The sequence below is a fragment of the Lethenteron reissneri genome, chromosome 10 (genome assembly GCF_015708825.2).
Source record: "Lethenteron reissneri isolate LAM-NWPU_2019-01 chromosome 10, ASM1570882v1, whole genome shotgun sequence".
Lineage (NCBI taxonomy): Eukaryota > Metazoa > Chordata > Hyperoartia > Petromyzontiformes > Petromyzontidae > Lethenteron > Lethenteron reissneri.
The window spans coordinates 3,518,141-3,544,812 of record NC_083788.1 but is presented as its reverse complement, the minus strand read 5'-3'; the positions used below and the strand labels follow the sequence as shown (position 1 = coordinate 3,544,812).

Here is a 26,672-nt window from a genome sequence, read left to right as displayed (position 1 = left end):
ATAAGACACGGACGGGTGGTGGGGAGGGGGGGGTCAGGTGACATTGGGGGGAAGAGAAAGAGTCATCGAATAAAAAGCCTGAGGTCAAGAGGCTGAGAGAGCGCGCGATGTGGCATCGCGCGCATGTCTGTGACGCGCGGCACGTTTGGTTTTGCGCGCCGTGACGTGCGCGTTTGTACGGTGCGTGTGCGCGTGTGGCGTGCGATAGGTTTGGCTCGGCGTGGTGCGTGTGGTGCGTGCGTGGCGACCCGCGTGTTCCCATGCGGTGCGTGTGGCACCACTCGGTCGCGACGCGTGGTTGCGGTGTGGCTGGCGCCGTGGGCTGGCGCCGTGGGCATGTGCAGCAGTGTTTAGTACGACTCTTGCTCTCCCTCCACCTCGTCTTCCGGCACCTGGAATCCATCCTGCACGGAGGGGGGTGCGAGGGAGGAAGGGGTGGAGGGGAGTGAGAAAATGGTGCCAGAAGTTTACACCCTCACCTGGTGTATAGGAGGTCGCGGGTTCAATCCCGACCCTGACACGTGTACATTTGGAGTTTGTGCATCTGCCTCCCCGCGGTTGTTTCTTTTTGTTTGCATTTTGACTGCTTGTGTTGTGGTTATTGCAAACATGATGCCTTGTATAAAGGTGTCAGTTTTTGTACCAGTTGAAAGGGCGTTCAAGATGTGCTTGTGTACGAGTCGTGGTCGTGGCTGTGCGCGGTGGTTTGAGTGCGCACACTCCGTTGCCAAGCAGGATGTGGTTGTGTAGGGGTCACGGTTGTGGCTGTGCAGCGTGTGTTTGAGTGCGCACTCTCCGTGCCAAGCAGGATGTGGTTGTGTAGGGGTCACGGTTGTGGCTGTGCAGCGCTGTTTGAGGTGCGCACTCTCCGTGGCGATCAGGATGTGGTTGTGTAGGGGTCACGGTTGTGTCTGTGCGTCGGTGTTTGAGTACGCACACTCCGTGGCGATCAGGATGTGGTTGTGTACGAGTGACGGTTGTGCGGTGGCTGTGGCCATGGTCAAGTCCTCAACCTCCGTGGCGTAGAGGATGTCGCAGATGCTTCGGATGACGGGCATCTTGTCAGCGGTGCTCTGACACAGAACCTCGATCTCGCGCAGTTTTCCAAAGTAGAAGTCCCGCTCCTTCTCCAGCGTCTCCACTGTGGACTTCAAGTCTGTAAGCTGCAAGCACAGACAAAGATCCCCCGTATAGCCTCAAACAGACTGTTAACAGAGGTCGCAAACGGGTTTTGATTCTTACCCGTACCGGCCGCACCAGGGTCGCAAACAGGTACCCGTACCCTACCCGTACCCGGGTAAGGTACGGGTATCGGGTACCTGATTACGACCTCTGGGATGAAAGCCATGTTGCAGGGCTCGGGTGGGTTGATTCTAGGAACTTGAATTGTGAGAAGAGACAAGACGTGGGGAAATGAGTGACAAACGGTGACTCACCAGTGACTCACGGCCTACCTGTACCCGGCCGCACCAGGGTCGCAAACGGGGTACCCGTACCCGGCCGGGTACGGGTAGCCGGGTATCGGGTAGGGTACGGGTATCGGTAGGGTACGGGTATCGGGTACGGTTGCGACCTCTGCTTGTTAAGCGAGTAGCACCTCTGAAGGCTGGCATGGCACACGAGGGGGTGGGTGTCAACACCACGCACGGCCAGCTCTGTCTCCCTGATGCTGGTGATGTTTTACACACTGCAAACGAGTACTCATTTAAGGCCGAGATGATTTAGGGAGGCCCAGGGCTGCTTCAGATATTCCCTCACCTTGGCGACTAGTTGTGAGTGGGAATCGAACTCAGGCCGCCGGTGTTCGCATCGCAGTGCCCTAACCACCGTGCCACCGTTCCCGACACCGGCAAGCACACGCAAGTTCACACGTGCACGCAGGGACGTTACGCACAAGCGCACACATACGGTGAAAACCTGGGACTGCGAGCATGATTCGTTCCGGAAACGTGATCGTAATCCAAAGCACTCGTATATCAAAGCGAATTTCCCAATAAGAAGTAATGGAAACTCAGATGATCCGTTCCACAACCCAGGGTTCAATTCCCGCTTGCTGCATAGCACCAGTGGACGATATCTGAAACGGTCTTGGGCCTCCCCTAGATCGACTCAGCCTGAAATGATTACCTGGTGCGGTGTGTAAACATCGCCACTGGGGAGACAAAGGGCGGACGGGTTGGGTGCTGGCCACCCAAGCCCTCATGTGCCGTGCCGGCCTTCATAGGTGCTCGCTACAGCACTTGCCCCGACAGTCTGTTTAAGGCTACACGGGGGATCTTTGTCTTTGTCTGTTTGCGTGTGCCGCTGGGAGTGTGTGCACGTGTGTGTGTGCCCCTGCTGGTGTGTGCACGTGTGTGTGCACGTGTGTGTGCACGTGTTGTGCACGTGTGTGTGTGTGCATGTGTGTGGACGTGCGTGTGCACATGTGTGTGCGCCCCCCTGCTGGGTTGTGCATGTGTGTGTGCACGTGTGGTGTGTGGCATGTGGTGTGCATGTGTGTGTGCGCACCCCCCGCTGTGTGTGTGTGCATGTGTTGGGTGTGTGCATGTGTGTGGACGTGTCGTGTGCACATGTGTGTGCGCCCACCCTGCTGTGTGTGTGCATGTGTGTGTGCACTTGTGTGGTGTGCATGTGTGTGTGCATGTGTGTGTGCATGTGTGTGTGCGCCCCCCAGGACTGTGTGTGTGTGCATGTGTGGTGGTGGCATGTGTGTGTGCACGTGGTGTGTGCAATGTGTGTGTGCGGTCCCCCCGCTGTGTGTGTGCAGTGTGTGTTGTGCATGTGTGTGTGTGCACGTGTGTGTGTGCACTGTGGGTGTGCACGGGTGTGTGCGCCCCCGCTGTGTGTGTGTGTGTATGTGTGTGTGCATGTGTGTGTGCGCCCCCCGCTGCATGTGTGTGTGCATGTGTGTGTGCATGTTGTGTGTGCATGTGTGGTGGCATGTGTGTGTGCATGTGTGTGTGCGCCCCCCCACTGTGTGTGGGCCTGGCACAAGCGTCGTGGTGACATCACCGCCACTCAGTGGCAATTGGCAGTTGTCGTTGTTATTGTGGTGGTGTGGACTACCTGTTGGCCGAGCTCGGCCACCGCAGGGTCCTCCCCGCACCCGTTGCGTGACGCCGCCGCCGCCCGCCGCCGCCGCCCCCCCGGCTGGCAGCCTCCGGGGCCCTGCGCTGGCTTGGGTCGCTGGGAGGCTGCCCCCATGCGCTGGATCCGGCACTATGCGCGGGCTACGCACACACACACACGCGGGCAAGCAGCACACGTACACATGCATGCAGACACGTGCACAAAAACACACCAAACAAAGAACCCCGTATAGTCTTAACAGACTGTTGGGGCAAGTGCTATTCGGGAGCACCTATGAAGGCTATCGGCACGGCACACGAGGGGGTGGGTGGCCAACACCACACCCGGCCGCCTTTGTTTCCCCAGTGGTGACGTTTACACACGGCACGAGGTACGCAGTTGAAGCCCGAATCCAAGCGACCACGGGGAGAGAGACACGCAAACGCCAAATAGACAGCAGCAGGCGTCAGGGTGGGGATGGTACTCACAACCTCCTGCATACCAGGCGAGCTAGTTAACATATCCTAGCCACCGTGATGATGATGATGAGAGAGAGACACGCAAACTCCAAATATACAGCAGCAGGCATCAGGGTCGGGATGGAACTCACGACCTCCTGCATACCAGGCGAGGTAGTTAACATCTCCTAGCCACCCGTGATGATGATGATGAGAGAGAGAGACGCAAACTCCAAATATACAGCAGCAGACATCAGGGTCGGGATGGAACTCACGACCTCCTGCATACTAGGCGAGGTAGTTAACATCTCCTAGCCACCGTGGTGATGATGATGATGAGAGAGAGAGACGCAAACTCCAAATATACAGCAGCAGGCGTCAGGGTCGGATCGAACCCACGACCTCCTGCATACCAGGCGAGGTAGTTAACATCTCCTAGCACCGCAATGATGATGAGAGAGAGGAGACACGCAACTCCAATATACAGCAGCAGGGTCAGGGTCGGATCGAACCCACGACCCTCCTGCATACCAGGCGAGGTAGTTAACATCTCCTAGCCACCGTGATGATGATGATGAGAGAGAGAGACACGCAAGCTCCAAATGTACAGCAGCAGGCGTCAGGGTCGGGATCGAACCCACGACCTCCTACATACCAGGCGAGGTAGTTAACATCTCCACCAGGGCTCCCACTCGACTGCCGCTACGCATCGAGTTCTACACAAGCGCAGTGCGGACGGGCCGGGTCACCCGCGCTTGACAGCACGGTTCCCAGCCAAGGATAAATGCACCCTCCCCCACACCTCACCAGCTCGCAGTGACCAGCGTTGGTGAAGAAGTAAGGTCAATCCCCCGACACACCTCACCAATGAATTCCACGACACATAGGAACCTTCACCCATTAGTGGATTGACAACAACTGCTGCGATCGCATTTCATTAACTTCATCTCGTGCCGACTTTGCGACGGTGCGGGTGCCGGCGGCGAGCGACCGATTGCCCTCACCGGTTGGGCAGGACCGGCTTGCGCGTCTTCGGCGCCAGCTGCTCGACGCTGCCAGACGCCACGGGGCCCTGCATGCCGTGCCTCGCTCCCATCGGGTCGTACTCCTTGCCGTCGTAGTTGGCGTCGAAGAACTTCTTGAACCACTGCACGAACTCAAAGTTGTCCTGGAACTTGCTCTTCACCAGCTTGTCCACCGGTATCACCTGGGGAGTGTGTGTGTGTGCGTGCGAGCGCAGCACAAAGATAACAACTATTAAAACTAGTTTTATTTTAGCAGGTAAGATCCACTGACCTTACCTGCATCAACAAGATGCACCAACTGTTCTCTTTTAGCCCCGCCCCCCCCCCTAACACGTTCCACTGATTGGCTACCACATTCAGATAAGCCCCTCCCCCTTCCCTCCCCCCTTAAACTTGTATTTAAGAGCTTGACTCTTGGAAACTTGCCTCACTTGAGACAGTAAATCTGGCTGTGACGGTCCCACCACCTGATGACGGAGACTTGCGTTGCCTCCGAAACGTCGTGATTTATTATTTTATTTCTATTATTATTTCAATTATATTTTTATTATTTATTTTTTACCTCCGTGACTTTACCGAAAAATTTAAGAGTATGAGGTCCACCGAGCTCCACAGCTCTTTTTCAGAAGCGACCTGGCCACAAATCATGGGGGCTCAACGAAGTGGCTTATCGCGTCGAAATTCTAAGCTCTCCGATCTTACATTGACATGCAAATTTCTCACTTTAACATCACTAGCCCCGCCGACTTCGCTTAAGAGTCTTGGGCTACACACCCGTTTCAAACCTTCAAAACAGCCTGCCTCAGCAGCTTCCCCACTTTTTTTTTCTCCCGATGACGATTGCTTGCGTTGCGATCGAAACGTCGTAGTTTTTTGTTATTTTTATTATTTTCTTTGAACCCATCAACGTGACTTCAACCGAAAGACCCACGAATATGAATTCCTGCAGCCACGAAAGCTTCAAGTCAAGATTTGCATGATATTCATTCCAAATGTAGAGATGGAAAGTGGAGGACCCGGAGAAAACATGCAAACTACAAATAAACAGGCGTCAGGATCGGGATGGAACCCACGACCTCGTGGAATACTTGGCAAGGTAGCTATGAACGCTGGCACGGCACGAGAGCGAGGTGGTGTGTGGCGAGCACCACCACCGGCCGCCTTCATCTCCCTCGTGGTTAATTCCTCCTCCCACGTTGAGGACTCGATTCTCCCACACTCTTGCCTCATACACATCGGTCAACCGCCACACTGCAGGTCACACAACACTCATCCACTCGCTCACAACACTATAGGCCCCAACCCACTCATCCACTCGCTCACTGCACTGCAGGTCACAACAACACTCATCCACTCGCTCACTGCACTGCAGGTCACAACAACACTCATTCACTCATCCACTCGCTCACTGCACTGCAGGTCACAACAACACTCATCCACTCATCCACACGCTCACTTGCACTGCAGGTCACAACAACACTCATCCACTAATTCACTCGCTCACTACACTGCAGGTCACAACAACACTCATTTCACTCATCCACTCGCTCACTGCAACTGCAGGTCAACACAACACTCATCCACTAATTCACCGCTCACTGCACTGCAGTCACAACAACACTCATTCACTCATTCACTTCGCTCACCACACTGCAGGTCACAACAACACTCATTCACCTCATCCCAATCGCTCACTACACTGCAGGTCACAAACACTCATCCAACTCATCCACTCGCTCACTGCACTGCAGGTCCACAACAACACTCATTCACTCATCCACTCGCTTCACTGCACTGCAGGTCACAACAACACTCATTCACCTCGCTCACAACAACACTCATCCACCCCACCCACTCATCCACTCGCTCACTGACACTGCAGGTCACAACAACACTCATTCACTCATCCACTCGCTCACTGCACTGCAGGTCACAACAACACTCATTCACTTCATCCACCGCTCACTGCACTGCAGGTCACAACAACACTCATACCACTAATTCCACTCGCTCACTACACTGCAGGTCACAACAACACTCATTCACTCATCCACTCGCTCACTGCACTGCAGGTCACAACAAACACTCATTCACTCATCCACTCGCTCACTGCACTGCAGGTCACAACAACACCTCATTCACTCATCACCTCGCTCACCACACTGCAGGTCACAACAACACTCATTCACTCATCCACTCGCTCACTACACTGCAGGTCACAACAACACTCATCCACTCATCCACTCGCTCACTGCACTGCAGGTCACAACAACACTCATTCACTCATCCACTCGCTCACTGCACTGCAGGTCACAACAACACTCATCCACTCATCCACTCGCTCACTACACTGCAGGTCACAACAACACTCATCCACTCATCCACTCGCTCACTGCACTGCAGGTCACAACAACACTCATTCACTCATCCACTCGCTCACTGCACTGCAGGTCACAACAACACTCATTCAATCATCCACTCGCTCACTGCACTGCAGGTCACAACAACACTCATCCACTCGCTCACAACAACACTCATCCACCCACCCACTCATCCACTCACTCACTGCACTGCAGGTCACAACAACACTCATCCACTCATCCACGTCGCTCACTGCACTGCAGGTCACAACAACACTCATTCACATCATCCACTCGCTCACTGCACTGCAGGTCACAACAACACTCATTCACTCATCCACTCGCTCACTGCACTGCAGGTCACAACAACACTCATTCACTCATCCACTCGCTCACTGCACTGCAGGTCACAACAACACTCATCCACTCGCTCACAACAACACTCATCCCCCCACCCACTCATCCACTCGCTCACTGCACTGCAGGTCACAACAACACTCATCCACTCGCTCACTGCACTGCAGGTCACAACAACACTAATTCACTCATCCACTCGCTCACTGCACTGCAGGTCACAACAACACTCATTCACTCATCCACTCGCTCACTGCACTGCAGGTCACAACAACACTCATCCACTCATCCACTCGCTCACTGCACTGCAGGTCACAACAACACTCATCCACTCATCCACTCGCTCACTGCACTGCAGGTCACAACAACACTCATCCACTCATCCACTCGCTCACTGCACTGCAGGTCACAACAACACTCATCCACTCGCTCACTACACTGCAGGTCACAACAACACTCATCCACTCGCTCACTGCACTGCAGGTCACAACAACACTCATCCACTCGCTCACTGCACTGCAGGTCACAACAACACTCATCCACTCATCCACTCGCTCACTGCACTGCAGGTCACACAACACTCATCCACTCATCCACTCGCTCACTGCACTGCAGGTCACAACAACACCATCCACTCATCCACTCGCTCACTGCACTGCAGGTCACAACACACTCATCCACTCATCCACTCGCTCACTGCACTGCAGGTCACAACACATTCACTCATCCACTCGCTCACTGCACTGCAGGTCACAACAACACATTCACTCATCCACTCGCTCACTGCACTGCAGGTCACAAACAACACTCATTCCACTCATCCACTCGCTCACTGCACTGCAGGTCACAACAACACTCATTCACTCATCCACTCGCTCACTACACTGCAGGTCACAACAACACTCATTCACTCATCCACTCGCTCACTACACTGCAGGTCACAACAACACTCATTCACTCATCCACTCGCTCACTACACTGCAGGTCACAACAACACTCATTCACTCTCCACTCGCTCACTGCACTGCAGGTCACAACAACACATTCACTCATCCACTCGCTCACTGCACTGTAGGTCACAACAACACTCATTCACTCATCCACTCGCTCACTGCACTGCAGGTCACAACAACACTCATTCACTCATCCACTCGCTCCCTACACTGCAGGTCACAACAACACTCATTCACTCATTCCACTCGCTCACTGCACTGCAGGTCACAAACACTCATCCACTCGCTCACTACACTGCAGGTCACAACAACACTGACACTCATTCATCTTCCATCCACTCGGCATCACTGCAGGTCACAACAACACTCATTCACTCATCCACTCGCTCACTTGCACTGCAGGTCAACAAGAACACTCATTCACTTCATCCACTCGCTCACTGCAGGTCACAACACACTCATTCAATCATCCACTGCAGGTCACAACAACACTCATTCACTCATCCACATCGCTCACTGCAGGTCACAACAAACACTCATTCACATCATCCACTCGCTCACTGCAGGTCACAACAACACTCATTCACTCATCCACCTCGCTCACTGCACTGCAGGTCACAACACACCTCATTCACTCATCCACTCGCTCACTGCAGGTCACAACAACACTCAGTCACCTCATCCACTCGCTCACTGGCAGGTCACAACAACACTCATTCACTCATCCACTCGCTCACGGCACTGCAGGTCACAACAACACTCATTCACTCATCCACTCGCTCACGCACTGCAGGTCAACAACAACACTCATTCACTCATCCACTCGCTCACTGGCACTGCAGGTCACAACAACACTCAGTTCACATCATCCACTCGCTCACCTACACTGCAGTCACACACACTCATTCACTCATCCACTCGCTCCCTTCACTGCAGGTCACAACAACACTCAATCACTCATCCACCGAGCGACGAGCTCACCACACTCTAGGCCACAACAACACATTCACTCTTCGATTTAAAGCTTTCGTGACTGCAGGGATTCATCTTCTTGGTTCTTTCGGTAAAGTCACGTAGAATTGAAATAATGAAATAATAAAAATAAAACATAGTAAAATAATTATTTTATCTACGTGACTTTACCGATAATAATAATAAAAAGAAAACATAATAAAATAATTATTTTATTGTGTTTTTTTCTTATTTTCTTATTTCAATTCTACGTGACTTTACCGAAAGAACCAAGAAGATGACTCATTCACCTCATCCACTCGCTCACCACACTGCAGGTCACAACAACAAACTTCCCCCCCCCCCCACTTTGGAATTCTCTCCCTTGCGCTACCCACCCCGTCAAGCACGTCAAACTCGAACCTATCGCAAGTTTGACGACGGTGCTGTTGTAGCTGGCCGCACGACGTCCTGGGCTCTCTGGGAACGTGCTCAGCAACGGTGTTTTTACAGAAAGGATCTTCTGGGTCACGGGAAACATGCCCTTACCTTGTCCACGCCCATCTTCTTGAAGGCGACTTGTAACAGCTTGAAGTTGTGCAGATATTCGTGCTCATGCTTGGCCTGGAACTTGGCCTTCTTGAGCAAGATGCAGCCGGGGAACAGCATGTCCATGAACTGGCAGTATGCCACACCTATACAAAGACAAAGACCCACCCCCCCCGTATAGCCTTAACAGACTGTCGGGGCAAGAGCTGTTAAGCGAGCACCTACGGAGGCTGGCACGACACACGAGGGGGTGGGTGGCAAAAAAGGTCCCATGATAAACGTTCATCGTACACAATACACGCAACACGATGTAGCATTATCACAACAGCACAAAACAAATGCACGTCCGTTAACTTATGGTAAGGAATATCTGGTGCACACACACAAACCCCCCACATAGCATGCATACAATGCACACATGACATCATATAGACAGCGCATCATTCTGCCGCAATTTGTCACTAAGTGGTGGTGACGTCACCATGGCGCGTGTGCCAGGCGCACTTTGAGGCCCCGTTAAGTGTCGATGGCTCGCTGGCAGGAGGTCACGGGACAGACCCAGGTGCAAGAGGCCAATCTTTACACCGCTGGTACCGGTCTTCGGCATGTCTACTCGGCTCGCATCAGCTCCATCTCTTCTCTCGCCCGTGTCATGCCTGTTTAGTCCTCTCTATCTGAGCAAACAGAAGCTACTTGGGCATGTGGTGGCTGGGCATGCGGGCTACATGACCCAGCCAAGGCAGCCCTTGCCTGGCGGAGGAACTCACCGATTGGGAATGTGTCCAGATCTTCCAAGGATTTGTGAGCACATACAACACACATGCCACTTCACGCGCTTCACGTATCGCGTAAACCCCCGCACGTACAACAATCTACACGTTCAAACATGCGACACGCACCGTGCAATGCACACACACCACACCGCATGTGTGACACCATTGACCTTACTGGCAGTTACTCCGACAAAACCTACCTCACAATAGAGAACACACAAAGCGTACACACAACAACGTTAGCTTTGCGTGGGCCAGAGGACAGATCTAAAGTGGTACAGGGGCATGGGTCTATTATATATGATGGCAGGTCTGGCGGGGTCAAGGGCAGGTCTCGTGGATGAGGGGGCAGATCTCGTAGGTCAGAGGGCATGTCTGTGGGGGCAAAGGGCAGGGCAGACAGGACAAGGACGAATACTCGTGGATGACATGGTTAGGTGGGGCAAGGGGTTCATCCGACACGGCAGGTCTGGCGGAGTTGGGGGGAGATGGGCGGATGGCAGAGGTCGCAAACAGGTTTAGATTCCTTACCCGTACCCGTACCCGGCTGCACCAGGGTCGCAAATGGGTACCCGTACCCGTACCCGGCCGGGTATGGGTACCCGTTCCCTACCCGTACCCTACAAGAAATGAGTGACAAACGGTTACTCATCAGTGACTCACGGCCTACCCGTACCCGGCCGCACCAGGGTCGCAAACGGCTACCCGTACCCGGCCGGGTACGGGTAGCCGGGTATCGGGTAGGGTACGGGTATCGGGTACCCGGTTGCGACCACTGGCGGATGGCCGGGTAGATGTGGCTGGTAAGACGTGGCTGGGCTGGTGAGGTAGAACTGTGAGGGCATGGGCAGGAGAGCGGGTAGCGATGGGTTGGCGGGGCAAGGCTTACCAGAGCAGAGCTGTTCGATCTTGCTGTATTGCAGCTGCAGTGTTTCGTTGATCCAGTTGATGATGTCGTGCCGGGAGAGGTTTTCTGTCGTCACAGACGTGGCGTGAACGTTGACGGCCATCGCAAACCTTCGCACGCACGACAACAGCAGCAGCGACAACAACCGCCGTTGAGCACTCAGTGGCGGCGACGTCACCCACGGCCGCTTGTGCCACGCTCGGTGCACGTTGAGGTCATGTGCAGTGTCAAAGACTCGTTGCTGGCAAGTCGTCACAGAACAGACGCCACGATGGCGAGATGTTAACTACCTCGCTTGGTATCAAGGAGGTCGCGGGTTCGATCCAGACCCGGACGCCTGCTGTATATGTGGAGTCTGCATGTCTCTCTTCAAATGGGTTTTTTCTCCGGGTTCTCTAGTATTTTTCCCTCCACAATTAGAAACATCCATTTCGAGTATTGGCTGCTATAAATTTCCAAATAAGCCACTTCTTTGAGCTATCAATTGCAGTTCAGTGGGTCTTACCTGGTAAAATAAAATTAGTTTAGTTTTAGACCAAGAAGCCATGGGTTTGACCGACTGAGATGAGTGGCAGATGCACCAACTATGCTCCCTATTGTGAAAACTGTGTTTTAGCCGCCCGGCGCTCCACTCGTTGTTGCGAGCGTCGCTCCTCTGCCCTCCATTGTTGCTGGAGGGTGAATGCTTCCAACACACACACACACCACACATTAATGCCAAGATGGAGCGAGAGGCAGAGGTCGCAAACGGGTTTTTGATTCCGTACCCGTACCCGGCCGCACAAGGGTCGCAAACGGGTATCCGTACCCGGCCGGGTATCGGGTAGGGTACGGGTATCGGGTACCCGATTGTGACCTCTGGCGAGAGGTGTGGCAAGCATGATGCCCGGCCAGCTCTGGCTCCAGTGCTGATAATTATAATTACACAATGTAGCATGTATTAAGGTTGAGTCAACCTAGGGAGGTCCAGGAGCAGTTCAGATACCTCTGGAATACAATGTCAGCTGTGACCAGGATTCGAACTCGGGTCACCGGGTTCGTGGCGTAGTGTGTTCATCACTTTACCACCGCTCCCCACAATACCCGCCACCCGCCACTGAGTGACGGTGATGTCACAACGGTGCTGGTGCCAGGCCAGGTGCACTTTGAGGCCACGTGAAGTGGCAAAGGCTGGCTGATAGGTAATGGGACAGACTCAGCAGGATGCCATGGGTTGACCGACTGAGATGACTGGCAGATGCACCCAGCTGTGCCCCCTACTGTGCCAACTTGCTGAATTTTAGCCGCCCAGCGCTCTGCTCGTTGTTGTGAGCGTCGCTCCTCTGCCCTCACTTATTGTTCGAGGGCACCTGCCTCCAACTGCCCAGTAACATCCTTCACGAAACGCGTACATGTATACATACACAGGCATACAAAGACGCGCCTGTTTTGCCCAACAGACTGCAAGGCTGTTCACAGTGTGAAGCAAGAAGGGGCCTCAAAATGCACCTTAGCCTGTCACAATTCAAGTGGTGATGTTACCATCACTTACTTGTGAAGGGCGACTGTTGTTGATAATAGTAACTGTAGTGGGGTGATGGTGGAGCGATGGTTCTGGGGGGTGCGGTGGTGGTGATGATAATAGTGAAGTTATCGGTCATGTTGGTGGTGGTGATGATCGTAATGCGGTGGTGATGATGATAATAGTGAAGCTATCAGTCATGTTGGTGGTGGTGATGATCGTAATGCGGTGGTGGTGATGATAATAGTGAAGCTATCGGTCATGTTGGTGGTGGTGATGATCGTAATGCGGTGGTGATGATGATAATAGTGAAGCTATCAGTCATGTTGGTGGTGGTGATGATCGTAATGCTGGCAGTGACGGTGGTTACGATGATGGAAATGAACATGGCGGTGACACCGGTGGTGATGATGGCGGCGGTGATGGTGATGCTAGCAGTCATGTTGACGGTCGGGAAGGTGAAGATGGTGGTGGTTATTGTGGCACTTATCCTGCAAAAGGTGGTAGTGGTGGCAATGATGGTGTTGATGTTGATGCTAGCAGTAACGTAAGTTGGCGTTGATGTTGAAGTGGTGATGGTAGTAATGATGCTCGGTAAGGTGGTGACAATGTTGATGATACTGTTGATGGTGACGGTGGTAAGGATGATGGTGGTGGCTGATGAAGACGCTGGTGTGATGATCACGGTGTTGGTGATGGCGGTGGTGATGTGGGGAGCGGTAGTGCAGCGGTTAGCACGCTGCGCTAAGAACCTGGCGAACCGAGTTTGATTTCCACTCAAGGCCAACACCAGTGACGATTATCTGAATCCGTCCTGGGCCTCTCCTAGGTATACTCAACCTCAAAATGAGTACCTGGGTCGATGCATAAACATCGCTACTGGGGAGATAAAGGTGGCCGGGCGTAATGCTTGCCACCAATCCCCCCCATGTGCCATGCCGGCCTTCACAGGTGCTCGCTAACAGCACTTGGGGTCGGCAAACCAAAAATAACAACGGCCATTTATTTCGAATTCGGTAACGAAAGAATTCCAATATTTCAAGAGCCGCTATGCATGCAATGTGGCGAATACGTCCTGACCCCCTGGTCTCAGCGATAGCGGGGATTTTTGTCTTGGCGATGACGGTGGTTGCGAGCGACCGCGAAGACGCCGATAAGAAACTGGGCGACCAAATGTGTACGTTCGCGGCCTAGGCAGGCGATGACCCGCATGGCGAGACACCGCGCACAGTAGAACCGACGGAATGCGTTCAGCGATGGCCCAGTTAACGGTGGCAACAGCTGCAGCTGCATTAAAGCATCGTCACCGAAGGCGAGCCTCACAGGAACAAACATTCTTACCAACGCACAGAGGGTACAGCCACCACTCGCACACATCCAGAAATACACAAAGATCCCCCCCCCCCCCCGTATAGCCTGTAACAAGACTGTAGGGGCAAGTGCTGTTAGCGAGCACCTACAAAGGCCAGCACGACACACGAGGGGGTGGGTGGCCAACACCACGCCCGACCGCCTTTGTCTCCCTAGTGGTGATGTTTAAACACCTTACCAGATACTCGTTTTTTTAGGCTGAGTTGACCTAAGGGACGGCCACGACCGGTTCGGATAATCGTCACCGGTGTTGTCCGTAAGCGGGAATCGAACTCGGGTAGTGGTAGCGTCACGTGCTAACCGCTACACCACCGCTCCCAAGTCACAGCCACGCACACATCTCAATACACCCTTTCACAGCCCAGTCCTGCACACACATTAACTATGGCGCAACACCATCTTCATACTTACAAAATGCATTCCCACACACCCACATCATCTACACATTTGTGCACACACCCACATATATACGCACTCAAACAAAGACAAAGATACCTCCGTATGGCCCGTGACAAACTGTTGGGGCAAGTGCTATCAGCTAGTAGCACCGATGAAGGCCGGCACGTCACACGAGGGGGTGGGTGGGTGGGTGGCCCAGCACCACGCTGGGCTGCTTTTTGTCTCCCGAGTGTCGATGTTTTTCAGCACCGCACCAGGTACCCCCATTCGCGGCGTGAGCGGGAATCGAAATTGTCCGCTGTTGTTGGTACGACTCCACTACCACTCCCCACTACACAATCTTACACACGCCCAATCAAACGTCCTTCTCTATGCAGTCTTATGCAGGTAAACTCTCACACGCTCACCAACTTCCACGTGGCACATTATTAAAAGCACATACGCAAGAACACCCTCACACATCGCCATCTGTATACACTTTGACACGTGCGCACGAAAAAAAAAGACAAATATCCCCCATATATTTTTCGATTTAAAGCTTTCGTGACTGCAGGGATTCATCTTCTTGGTTCTTTCGGTAAAGTCACGTAGAAGGAAAATAATAAAATAATAAAAATAAAACATAATAAAATAATTCTCCCGACGTTTCGGCCACAACGCAAGCAGCCACCTGAAGACGGCTGCTTGCGTTGTGGCCGAAACGTCGTGAGAATTGTATTTTATGTTTTATTTTTATTATTTTCCTTCTACGTGACTTTACCGAAAGAACCAAGAAGATCCCCCATATAGCCTGTAACAGACTGTTTGGGCAAGTGCTGTTAGCGAGCACCTATGAAGGCCGGCACAGAAACCACGCCCGCCTGCCTTTGTCTCCCCAGAGGCCCAGAACCGGTTCAGATAATCGTCGCTGGTGTTGGTGGCCGTGAGTGGGAACAGAATTCGGGTCGCCGGGTTCGTAGCGCAGCGCGTTAATCGCTACGCCACCTCTCCCCCATGCGCACACTCACTTGCACACAAGCACACTCGTAACCCACTCGGCACTTGAAGTTTTATACAAACTACTACAGCACTGTATTTTCTGTGTTGTATTGCAGTCACAACGGATGACTCAATCAAAAGGCTGCGAGTTAAATTCTTCACAGACCGGGTAAAATGTCGTTCTACTTTGTGTAAAGCCGTCGTGGCGATTTATAAGAGCACAGTGCTTGCGTCGACAGGAATGTGGAATTTACGCAGAGAGATGGGTTGATGGCCGATGGACAAAAATAATGATGGAGTGGCAGCCGAGGAATGGAATGCATTCGAGAGGACGTGCACGGGGGAGATGGAGCAATGGAATCAGCTGGTGCGCTACGTGTTGTTGTTATTATAACGAGAGGACGTGCACGGGGGGAGATGGAGCGATGGAATCAGCTGGTGCGCTACGTGTTGTTGTTGTTATAACGAGAGCACGTGCACGGGGAGAGATGGAGCGATGGAATCAGCTGGTGCGCTACGTCTTGTTGTTATTATAACGAGAGGACGTGCACGGGGGGAGATGGAGCAATGGAATCAGCTGGTGCGCTACGTGTTGTTGTTATTATAACGAGAGCACGTGCACGGGGAGAGATGGAGCGATGGAATCAGCTGGTGCGCTACGTCTTGTTGTTATTATAACGAGAGGACGTGCACGGGGGAGATGGAGCAATGGAATCAGCTGGTGCGCTACGCGTTGTTGTTGTTATAACACCGCAGGATCGTGACGGGTGGCGCGGAGGACACGGGGAGGCCTTCATCCAGCAGTGGATTGACAACGATGAGGATCACGGGAATGAAACCCAAATTAAACACTCAGAACCTCAGCAGTGACAACTGATAGCCAAACAAAGTGGGATATCACGTGGAAATGTATAGCAGCCAAATACTCTTAAACGCGTGATGTCGAGAAAAAATCCACGTGACCACAGAGAAAGACACGCAAACTACAAACATACAGCAGGCGTCGAGGTCGGGATGTAACCCACGACCTCCTGTAGACCAGGCGAGGGTGATAACATCTCGCCAACGTGGCAGCCCTGTGTTCTGACACAGCAATTGTGAACCCCCCCGAGTCACCTCCACACACAAACACTGCACATTCTTACACACACACAGACACACTTTCACATAAACAGGTCTCACATTTATCCTGGAGTCTGTTGGCTCTATTCAACCAAGATGCCCTACAGTATTTAACAGGCTGTCCGGGGCCAAGCGCTGTTTGCGAGCAACTAAGAGAGCCACAGCATGGCACGAGGTGTGTGGGCATCACCAGCCCTGACCGCCTTCGTCTCCCTCGCGGCGATGTTTCGATTGGGGCCAAGTTCGACCGAGGGGAGGCCCAGGACCGATTCAAATAATCGTCACATGTGTTGGCCGTGAGCGGGAATCGAACTCGGGTGGCCGGGTTCGAAGCGCAGCGTGATAACCGCTACACTACCGCTCCCCACATTCCCCAACACACACACAGACTTTCATATGAAAACGGGTCTTTTAGCCTGGAGAAACTGTTGGCTCGAAACACCAGTCTCTCACACACAATACAGCCGTCATTTACTGACGTCACGTGAGCATGTGCCAAGGCCTGTGCCACAAGGCCACGCAGTTATTGAAAAAAACAATCTCCTGTTATATAGCGTTTAAGCATGCTGTCTGGTGCAAGTGCTGTTGGCGCAAGCGGCTATTAAAGGCTGGCACTGAGCACAACGATAGTGGTTGTGTCGAGATGTGAACTCCCTCGCCTGGTATACAGGAACAATCTTAACTTAAAGCTTTCGTGACTGCAGGAATTCATATTCTTTGGGTCGTTCGGTAAAGTCACGTAGATCGGTTGAAAGAAAATAACAAAAAAAAACTACGACGTTTCGATCACAACACAAGCGATCGAAACGTCGTAGTGCATTGTTATTTTATTTCAACCTATCTACGTGACTTTACCGAAAGACCCCATGGGTATGCAGGAAGTCGTGGGTTCGATGCCGACTGTGACGCCGACTGTATATTGGATCAGTCGCGTGGATTTTTCTCTGGGTCATCAGTTTTCATTGTTATTACCACACGCTTTTGATTAACTCACTATCTGTTGTATCCTCAAATCTTGTAACTTAATTTTTACCCACTTCACAATGTGGTATCGACTGCAAACTTGGTATACTTATGTCACTGATGACAATACTATATTCTATCATAAAAAAAATAAATAAATATTTGTAAACATTTTTCTTTCTATGTTATGTTTTGGCTTGGGTCTAATTGTCCACGCTCAACTCACGTTGGCTGTAAACCACCACGGCCCCTTACGTTGTGGCAAACTTCGGGGCCACTTCCTGGAGTCGTGGAGTTCTTCCATTACTAGTACGGTACATTTCATTAAAGCGTGTTTAAAACATTTTTTTTAAATATTACTTATTTCCCCCCCCCCCCCCCCCGACACATTTATAATCAACATCACGCATTTAGAGTATTTTCTTGCTACACATTTCTACATCACAAATTTCGTTGCGTGATGATTCATGGCCAGGTTAAATTCTGAAAAAGAGCTATAGAGCTCAGAGGGCATTATCTGGTCAAATAAAAAAATGTTTAAAACCACGAGCTTCATTTAACCGTTCCACTTTGCACCGCCGATTCGCACGGTTGGCTACGTAAGGTACAAAGGAAGTTCAACATAAATAAATACATTTAAGGCCAAGTCGACCTAGGTCAGGGGTCGGGAACCTTTTTGACTGAGAGAGCCATAAAAGCCAAATATTTCTAAATATATTGCATTGAGAGCCTTATAGCATTTTTAACGTATAATAAATTAAATGTCTTACTTATAATGCGACTTCTGGTGCTGCATGGTTTTGCTGATGGCCTTGTAGTCTGGTTCGTACGTGGTGATGTTGAGCTTCGTGCAGGCGTTGAGGCCCCGTGACCCGTGAAATTTATCTTCAAAACTAATTTCTGTTTACTTTAAAATGACACGGTATTATTAAGCAAATATCACAAGTATTTTAAAATCAGTTCCAAACTGATTTTTTAGTTTATTTTTTTCAACTCAAAATTGTCTGGGAGCCATATGCCGTCACCGGAAGAGCCATATATGGCTCGCGAGCCATAGGTTCCCGACCGCTAACCTAGGTGGAGGGGGAAGGAACGCAAGGGCTCGTTGGACACATCACTCGCCAATGACGTTTGTCGTGGTCGGGAGTTGAACTCTGGCCGCTTGGTTTGTAGCGCAGTGCCGTTGACCGCCAGCACTCAAACCAATCTTGGATCTGGTTCAATATAGCGAAGTCAAATAATGAATTAAATAACTCGAGCGATTTCCTGCTCAGACAAGTGCAGGCAGCGCTCATTTCCTGCCCACAGGCCTGAGCCAGCGGTAGACATTCCACGTTCCCCTGGAAGGGGGCAAAGCCATCCACAGGAACAAACCACCGCTGTACTCGGCACAAAGCGGTACAAACAGCACTCACTTTATCCACCCTGGAGGAATGACGACAGGCTGACGTGCAACCTCCCAACTCAAAAAACAGGTCCACGCGTCTGTCAAAGTCCATCCACTGCTGGATGAAGGCCTGCACACACCGTCGCCATCCTCCACGTTGCACTGCTGCTACACTCCCATCTCATTGAACGGATCTCAGTGTGGTTATGGAATATGCCATGTCATAACCACTCTTGTCCATCGACCATGTGGGGGTGCCGCCGTGGTGAGACGTTAACTACCTCGTCTGTAAATTTCGATTTAAAGCTTTTGTGACTGCAGGGATTCATTTGATTGGTTCTTTCGGTAAAGTCACGTAGAAGGGAAGTAATAAAATAATAAAAATAAAACTTTAAATAATTCTCACGACGTTTCGGCCACAACGCAAGCAGCAGTCCTCAGGTGGAGAACAGGTCTGTCGAGAAGACAGAGTCTGGTTTACAGGTGGTGTGTTCGATCCCGATCCTGACGCCTGCTGTATATTTGGAGTTTGTGTGTCTTTCCCCATGGTGGGGTGTATTTTTCTCCGGATCCTCCAGTTTTTCATTCCACATTTTAAAAAAAACCTTGCGTTTAGAGTATTTGTCTGCAATAAAATTCCACATGATAAGCCACTACGTTGAGCTATCATTTGTGGCGAGGTCGCTTCTGAAAGAGAGCTACATTGCTCAGTGGGGATCTTTCCTGTTACAATAAAAAGTGTAATTAGTGTATTTGTGGTTAAAATTTCAACAATCCTACGATGGCCTCCAAAGGGCAATCCATAATGATGTACTAACAACAAAGTGGTACTGAGTTTATCGACCCATGAAGGGAAGATGGGCAAAGTCACAGACTGTCATCTCGACAGACGTGTTCTTCACCTGAGGACGGCTGCTTGCGTTGTGGCCGAAACGTTTTGAACGCACGACTTTCTGACTGCGAGGCAAGTACTACTCTCAACCATAGCACACCGCCCAGGAAGGTGCAGCAACCTCTTTTTGGTCAAAAACAAAATAAATAACGCATCCTTCCCATATTTGTCTCTGTCACGTAAAACAATAAAGTTGTGCTTTACACAACCCATCAGCCGGACGGTCTTCTGGGAGTGTGTCCTAGCAGCAGCATTGCCGCAGTACAATGCCTCTATGTTTAGTCAGTGAGCGCCTATTAAGGCAGTGCACGCACAGGTTACAGTCCGGCACATCGCTTGGGGTGGTGGGTGAAGCAACTCGTATGCCCAGGGGCTGCCTCGTGTTCGCGGTACAGTCGTTTGTGATTCAAAGGTGGTCACTCATTTTTGTGCCGAGTAAACCTAAGAGGCACCCAGGCACGGATTCAGATATCGCACGGTCAACGCGAGTCGAACCTGTGTCGTTCGCAGAGATCTTAGTGTAGGCTGCAAACTGCTTAGACACCCACGAATGCCCCACACACGCATCCGTGTGTGTGGTTACTGTAGGGCAACGGTAGTGTAGCTGTTAGCGCGCTGCACTACCAACCTGGCGAGCCGAGTTCGATTCCCGCTCACGACCAACCACCGGTGACTATTATCTGAACCGCTTGGCCTCCCTTAGGTCGATTCAGCCTCAAATGAGTACCTGGTGTGGGGTGTAAACATCACCACTGGGGAGACAAAGGCGGCCGGGCGTGGTGTCGGCCACCCCCTTGTGTGCCGTGCCAGCCTTCATAGGCGCTCACTAACATTACTTGCCCGAACAGTCTTTTAAGGCTATACGGGAGATCTTTGTCTTTGTAGTTACTGACCACTTTTATACACGGTTTACAACACCCACATATTTGTGAACGTGTGTGTAGAACACGTGTGTGTGTGTGTACACGTGGGAAATGTGTCAGCGTGAGATTGTGTATGTGTATGTTTGAGACCGTGTGTGTGTGTTGTTGTGTGTGGGGAGCGATAGTGTAGCGAGTTAGAGGCACTGCGCTACAAACTCGGCAACCCGAGTTCAACTCCCACTCACGGCCAACACCGGTGATGATTATCTGAACTGGTCCTCGGCCTCCCCTAGGTCGACTCCGCCTCAAATGAGGACCTGGTGTGGTGTGTAAACATCGCCAATGGGGAGACAAAAGTGGGCAGGCGTGGTGCTGGCCACCCACCCCCTCCGTGTGCGGGTTCTGATCTTCATAGGCGCTCGCTCTTGCCCCATCAGTCTGCTAAAGGCTACACGGGGGATCTTTGTTGTGTACTTGTGCAAGTAGTGTCAGGGTGAAAGAGGATGTGTGCGAGTGTGTGATCATTTCGTCAGCGTTACTTCACAATACTGGCCTAAAACACTAGGTTATACGTTTATACTGGTATGGTAGGAACCTCCTGGTTACACCAGCCCACAGGGGATTATTGTGTCCGTCGTGCAGGGGAGGGGCTTGGTGGGGAGGGTGGGGCTGGGTGGGGAGGGGCTGGGTGAGGGGTGGGAGGGGTGGGGCTGGGTGGGGGGTGGGAGGGGTGGGGGGTGGGAGGGGTGGGGCTGGGTGGGGGGCTGGTCACCCCGTTGTGCCCTTATAAAACACCAACCCACAGGGAATTATTGTATGCATCCGTCGTGTATCTAAAAATGGGAGGGATGGGGCTGGGTGGAGAGGGGAGGGTGGGGAGAGGCTGGGTGTGGAGGGTGGAGAGGGGCTGGGTGGGGAGAAGAGGGTGGGGAGGGGCTGGGTGGGAGGGGTGGGGCTAAGTGGGAGGGGTGGGGCTGGGTGGGAAGGGGCTGGTCACCCCGTGGTGCCCTTATAAAACTCAACGCCGGCTTGTGCCCGCCCTCACAGTCGGGAATATTTGCGGAATACACCACGCCGCCGTTGACCCTGGCCATTGACCGAGCAACCCAACGTTCCTACCAGCTCCCTCCGCAGGAATGTGTTAGATTGACTCCGTGTGAGAGAGAGTCCGTCTGTGTGCGCGCCAGTACGTATGTCTGGGGAGGGTTAGTGTAGTGTTGTTAGTGTAGTGGGGTTAGTGTAGTGTTGTTAGTGTAGTGGGGTTAGTGTAGTGTTGTTAGTGTGGTGTTGTTAGTGTGGTGGGGTTAGTGTAGTGTTGTTAGTGTAATGGGGTTAGTGTAGTGTTGTTAGTGTAGTGGGGTTAGTGTAGTGTTGTTAGTGTAGTGGGGTTAGTGTAGTGGGGTTAGTGTAGTGGGGTTAGTGTAGTGGGGTTTGTGTAGTGGGGTTAGTGTAGTGTTGTTAGTGTAGTGGGGTTAGTGTAGTGTTGTTAGTGTGGTGTTGTTAGTGTGGTGGGGTTAGTGTAGTGTTGTTAGTGTAGTGTTGTTAGTGTAGTGGGGTTAGTGTAGTGTTGTTAGTGTAGTGTTGTTAGTGTGGTGGGGTTAGTGTAGTGTTGTTAGTGTAGTGTTGTTAGTGTAGTGTTGTTAGTGTAGTGTTGTTAGTGTAGTGTTGTTAGTGTAGTGTTGTTAGTGTAGCGTTGTTAGTGTAGTGTTGTTAGTGTAGTGTTGTTAGTGTAGTGGGGTTAGTGTAGTGTTGTTAGTGTAGTGTTGTTAGTGTGGTGGGGTTAGTGTAGTGTTGTTAGTGTAGTGTTGTTAGTGTGGTGGGGTTAGTGTAGTGTTGTTAGTGTAGTGTTGTTAGTGTAGTGGGGTTAGTGTAGTGGGGTTAGTGTAGTGGGGTTAGTGTAGTGGGGTTAGTGTAGTGGGGTTAGCGCACTGCACTACGAACCTGGTGACCCGAGTTCGATTCCCGCTCACGGCCAACACCAGTGACTGTTATCAGAACAACTCCTCGGCATCCTCACTCAGCATCAAATGAGTAGATTGCGCCACTAGGGATACAAAGGCGGCCGGGCGTGGTGTTGGCCACCTACCCCCTCGTGTGCCGTGCCGGCCAGGCTGTACGGGGGATCTTTGTCTTTGTGCGTACGCGTGACTAAGTGAATGTGTGATTGCGAGAATCAATGCATACGTGTGATTGAATGTGTGCGCAATAATAAGTGTGTAAATGAGCGTGAAAGTGAATATGTGCGATTGAATTATCGAGTTGGTGTGGAATTTAGGTTGGTAATGAAACACTCAATGTCACAATCACGTTTACACTCAGACGCTCACATTCACCCACACGTTCTCAAGCAAATCATCCATTCACTCACTTCCACACTCATATTTCACGCTTACACTCATTCTTTGACACGCACTCCAGACACACACGTGAAATAGCTCGTAAAAAAATGGTTGGAGTCTCTTAGAGACTCAAAATTCATACGAACTCACAATCACAATTATTGCGCACACACACGACCCACACGGTTATACTTCCACACACACACACACCTGCACACTCTCTCACACACACAATTGCACTCGCACACACACACACACACAGATGGACACTCCCTCACACACACACAAATGGACACTCACACACACCCAGTTGTACTCTCACACACACAGTTGCGCACACACACACAGATGAACACTCCCTCACACACACACACAAATGGACACTCCCTCACACACACACACAAATGGACACACACACAGTTGCACTCACACACACACAGTTGCGCACACACAGATGGACACACACACACAGTTGCACTCTCTCTCACACACAGTTGCAATCACACACAGTTACACACTCACACCCGCAAACAGTTACACACACACTTGCACAGTCACACACTTGCACACACACACTGTACACTCACACACTCAAACAGTTACAGTTGCACACTCACACTCTCTACACACACACACTGCACACACCCACTGCACACACTTGCACACTGCACACACACTCTGCACACACACTCACATACTTGCACACACTTGCACACTCACACACAGACACACACTGGCACACCCTCACATACTTGCACACTCACACTTGCACACTCACACACACTCACACTTGCACACCCTCACATACTTGCACACTCACACTTGCACACTCACACACACTCACACTTGCACACCCTCACATACTTGCACACTCACACACACTGACACACACACACTTGCACACTCAGACCCAGGCGTGGCCCTCTTGCCATCTCGGGTTTCTGAGAAGCAGCAGCTGCTGCAGCCCTTTACTCGGTGTCTAACTCAGCTGCACAAACATCACGGGCTACTACTGCTGCTGCTGCTGCCCCTGACGCGCGTGTACACGGGCTAGGGTTGTACACTGGGTGGGTTGTACACGGGTTAAGGTTGTACACTGGGTGGGTTGTACACGGGTTAGTGTTGTACACTGGGTGGGTTGTACACTGGTTAGTGTGGTACACTGGGTGGGTTGTACACGGGTTAAGGTTGTACACTGGGTGGGTTGTACACTGGGTGGATTGTACACGGGTTAAGGTTGTACACTGGGTGGGTTGTACACGGGTTAGTGTGGTACACTGGGTGGGTTGTACACTGGTTAGTGTTGTACACTGGTTAGTGTTGTACACTGGTTAGTGTGGTACACTGGTTAGTGTGGTACACTGGGTGGGTTGTACACGGGTTAAGGTTGTACACTGGGTGGGTTGTACACGGGTTAAGGTTGTACACTGGGTGGGTTGTACACGGGTTAAGGTTGTACACTGGGTGGGTTGTACACTGGGTGGGTTGTACACTGGTTAGTGTTGTACACGGGCTAGGGTTGTACACGGATTAGGGTTGTACACGGATTAGGGTTGTCCAACTGGGTGGGTTGTACACGGGTTAGTGTGGTACACTGGTGGGTTGTACACTGGTTAGTGTTGTACACGGGTTAGTGTTGTGCACAGGGTGGGTTGTACACAGATTATGATTGTACACAGATTATGATTGTACACAGATTCGTGTTGTGCACAGGGTGGGTTGTACACCGATTATGATTGTGCACTGATTATGATTGTACACAGATTATGATTGTACACGGGTTAGTGTTGTACACGGGTTAGTGCTGTACACGCATTATGGTTGCACTGTACGCAGATTACCCGCGCCTCGCACGCCGCACCACGACAGCTGTAAACGTGTTCTACTCACCAACGAAAATCGTCGTCGACCACGCGAATGACGATGAGGAACAAAAAGAAACCACGGCAATTAATAAAGAAAGTGACCGCGACGTCAATGGAGCACGCAGAGCAGGGCAGAGCGGGGCGGGCGGGCAGGGCGGGTGAGGGGGGGTCTCCTGAGGGGAAAATCTTCGCCGGCGAATATTTTGACGGCGTTCGAAGGCGAAGTAGAGGAGGGGTAGGCGAGGCCGAGGCGCGGTTTGAAAGAGCAGGTAAAGTGACGGGGAAAGCGAGTGGTGGTTGTGATGGTGGTGGTGGTGATGGTGGAGGCCGAAGAAAAACCAGAGCGGAGCAGCGAGAGGAACCCGCCAAACCAACTGCGCGCGCCGATTGGTCCGCGACGGTCACGTGGTGCGGCAATCAGCGGTGGGGGGGGCGGGGCGGGTGGGGGTATGTGGGGGTGGGGCGTAGCGACCGGAAGTCTTAAGAAATACTTTTTTAAAAATCCGTCATTAAAAATTGTGACCTTCTAATAATATTTGAGAAATATACGTGTACATTTAGGGGCGCATTGCTTTGCACGTAAATAATTTGTGTTTTAAATTTCGTTTTGAAGTCGGCGGGGGGGAGGGCGAGCGGGGGCGGAAGTCGGAAGAGCGAAAATCTTGGGGGGTGGGGGGGGGAGGTGAATTTTTTTATTCGTCATTAAATTTGTGGCCTTAAAAGTTATATTTGTGAAGCATATACGCGTGTGTACATTCATGTCGGTATTCCTTTGCACGTAAAGAATTCGTTTATTTATTTAGTTTTGTAGTCGGTGGCGCGGGGGGGTCTTTAACTCTCGTGACGTCACATAGTCGCGCGCTGATTGGCTGATTCGGGCACGTGCACAGGCGGGTAGGCGTGACTGAAACCGGGTGGCCCTAATCGATAATAAGTATAACCCGTAAAAACAAAGTTTTTCACTCTAAATCCTTTATATGCGTGGCGGCTAGAGTCCTCTCGTCCTCTGGCTTGAGATGGCTGCCACCTATGGGTCAGATGATTGTCTGCCACCATTAAGCAATTGGTAATTAAATATTTAATTTGTTTTGCCTAAACAAGTGTAAAATTTTGGGAAAAATTTTCACGAACATTAATTGTCTCGCACAACGAGTCTGTGTGCAAAATTTCAGCTCGATTGGATCACGGGAAGTGGGTTAAAAAACGACCGAAAGATTTGCACGGTCGTAAGCAAGCAAGCACGCAAGCAAGCAAGCGAACTTAATATAAAGGATTTAATAAGTATAACCAGTAAAAACTAAGTTTTTCACTATAAATCCTTTATATGCGTGACGGCTAGAGTCCTCTCGTCCTCTGGCTTGAGATGGCTGCCACCTATGGGTCAGATGATTGTCTGCCAGTATTAAGCAATTGGTAATTAAATATTTAATTTGTTTTCCCTAAACAGTGTCAAATTTTGGAAAAACATTTTCACGAACATTAATTGTCTCGCACAACGAGTCTGTGTGCAAAATTTCAGCTCGATTGGATCACGGGAAGTGGGTTTAAAAACGACCGAAAGATTTGCACGGTCGTAAGCAAGCAAGCACGCAA

At 51.4% G+C, this 26,672-nt stretch overlaps 1 protein-coding gene across 1 annotated transcript; it reads right to left on the bottom strand.

The window, feature by feature from the left end:
* Positions 1–25,236, bottom strand: LOC133340538 (microtubule-associated protein RP/EB family member 1-like). Its single transcript, XM_061548837.1, is given in 8 exon segments — positions 1–404; positions 1,014–1,163; positions 3,067–3,132; positions 3,134–3,230; positions 4,532–4,734; positions 9,720–9,865; positions 11,382–11,509; positions 25,105–25,236. Coding segments are annotated over 7 exon segments (837 nt in total). The 5' UTR covers positions 11,503–11,509; positions 25,105–25,236; the 3' UTR covers positions 1–350.
* Positions 25,237–26,672: the final 1,436 nt, after the last annotated feature.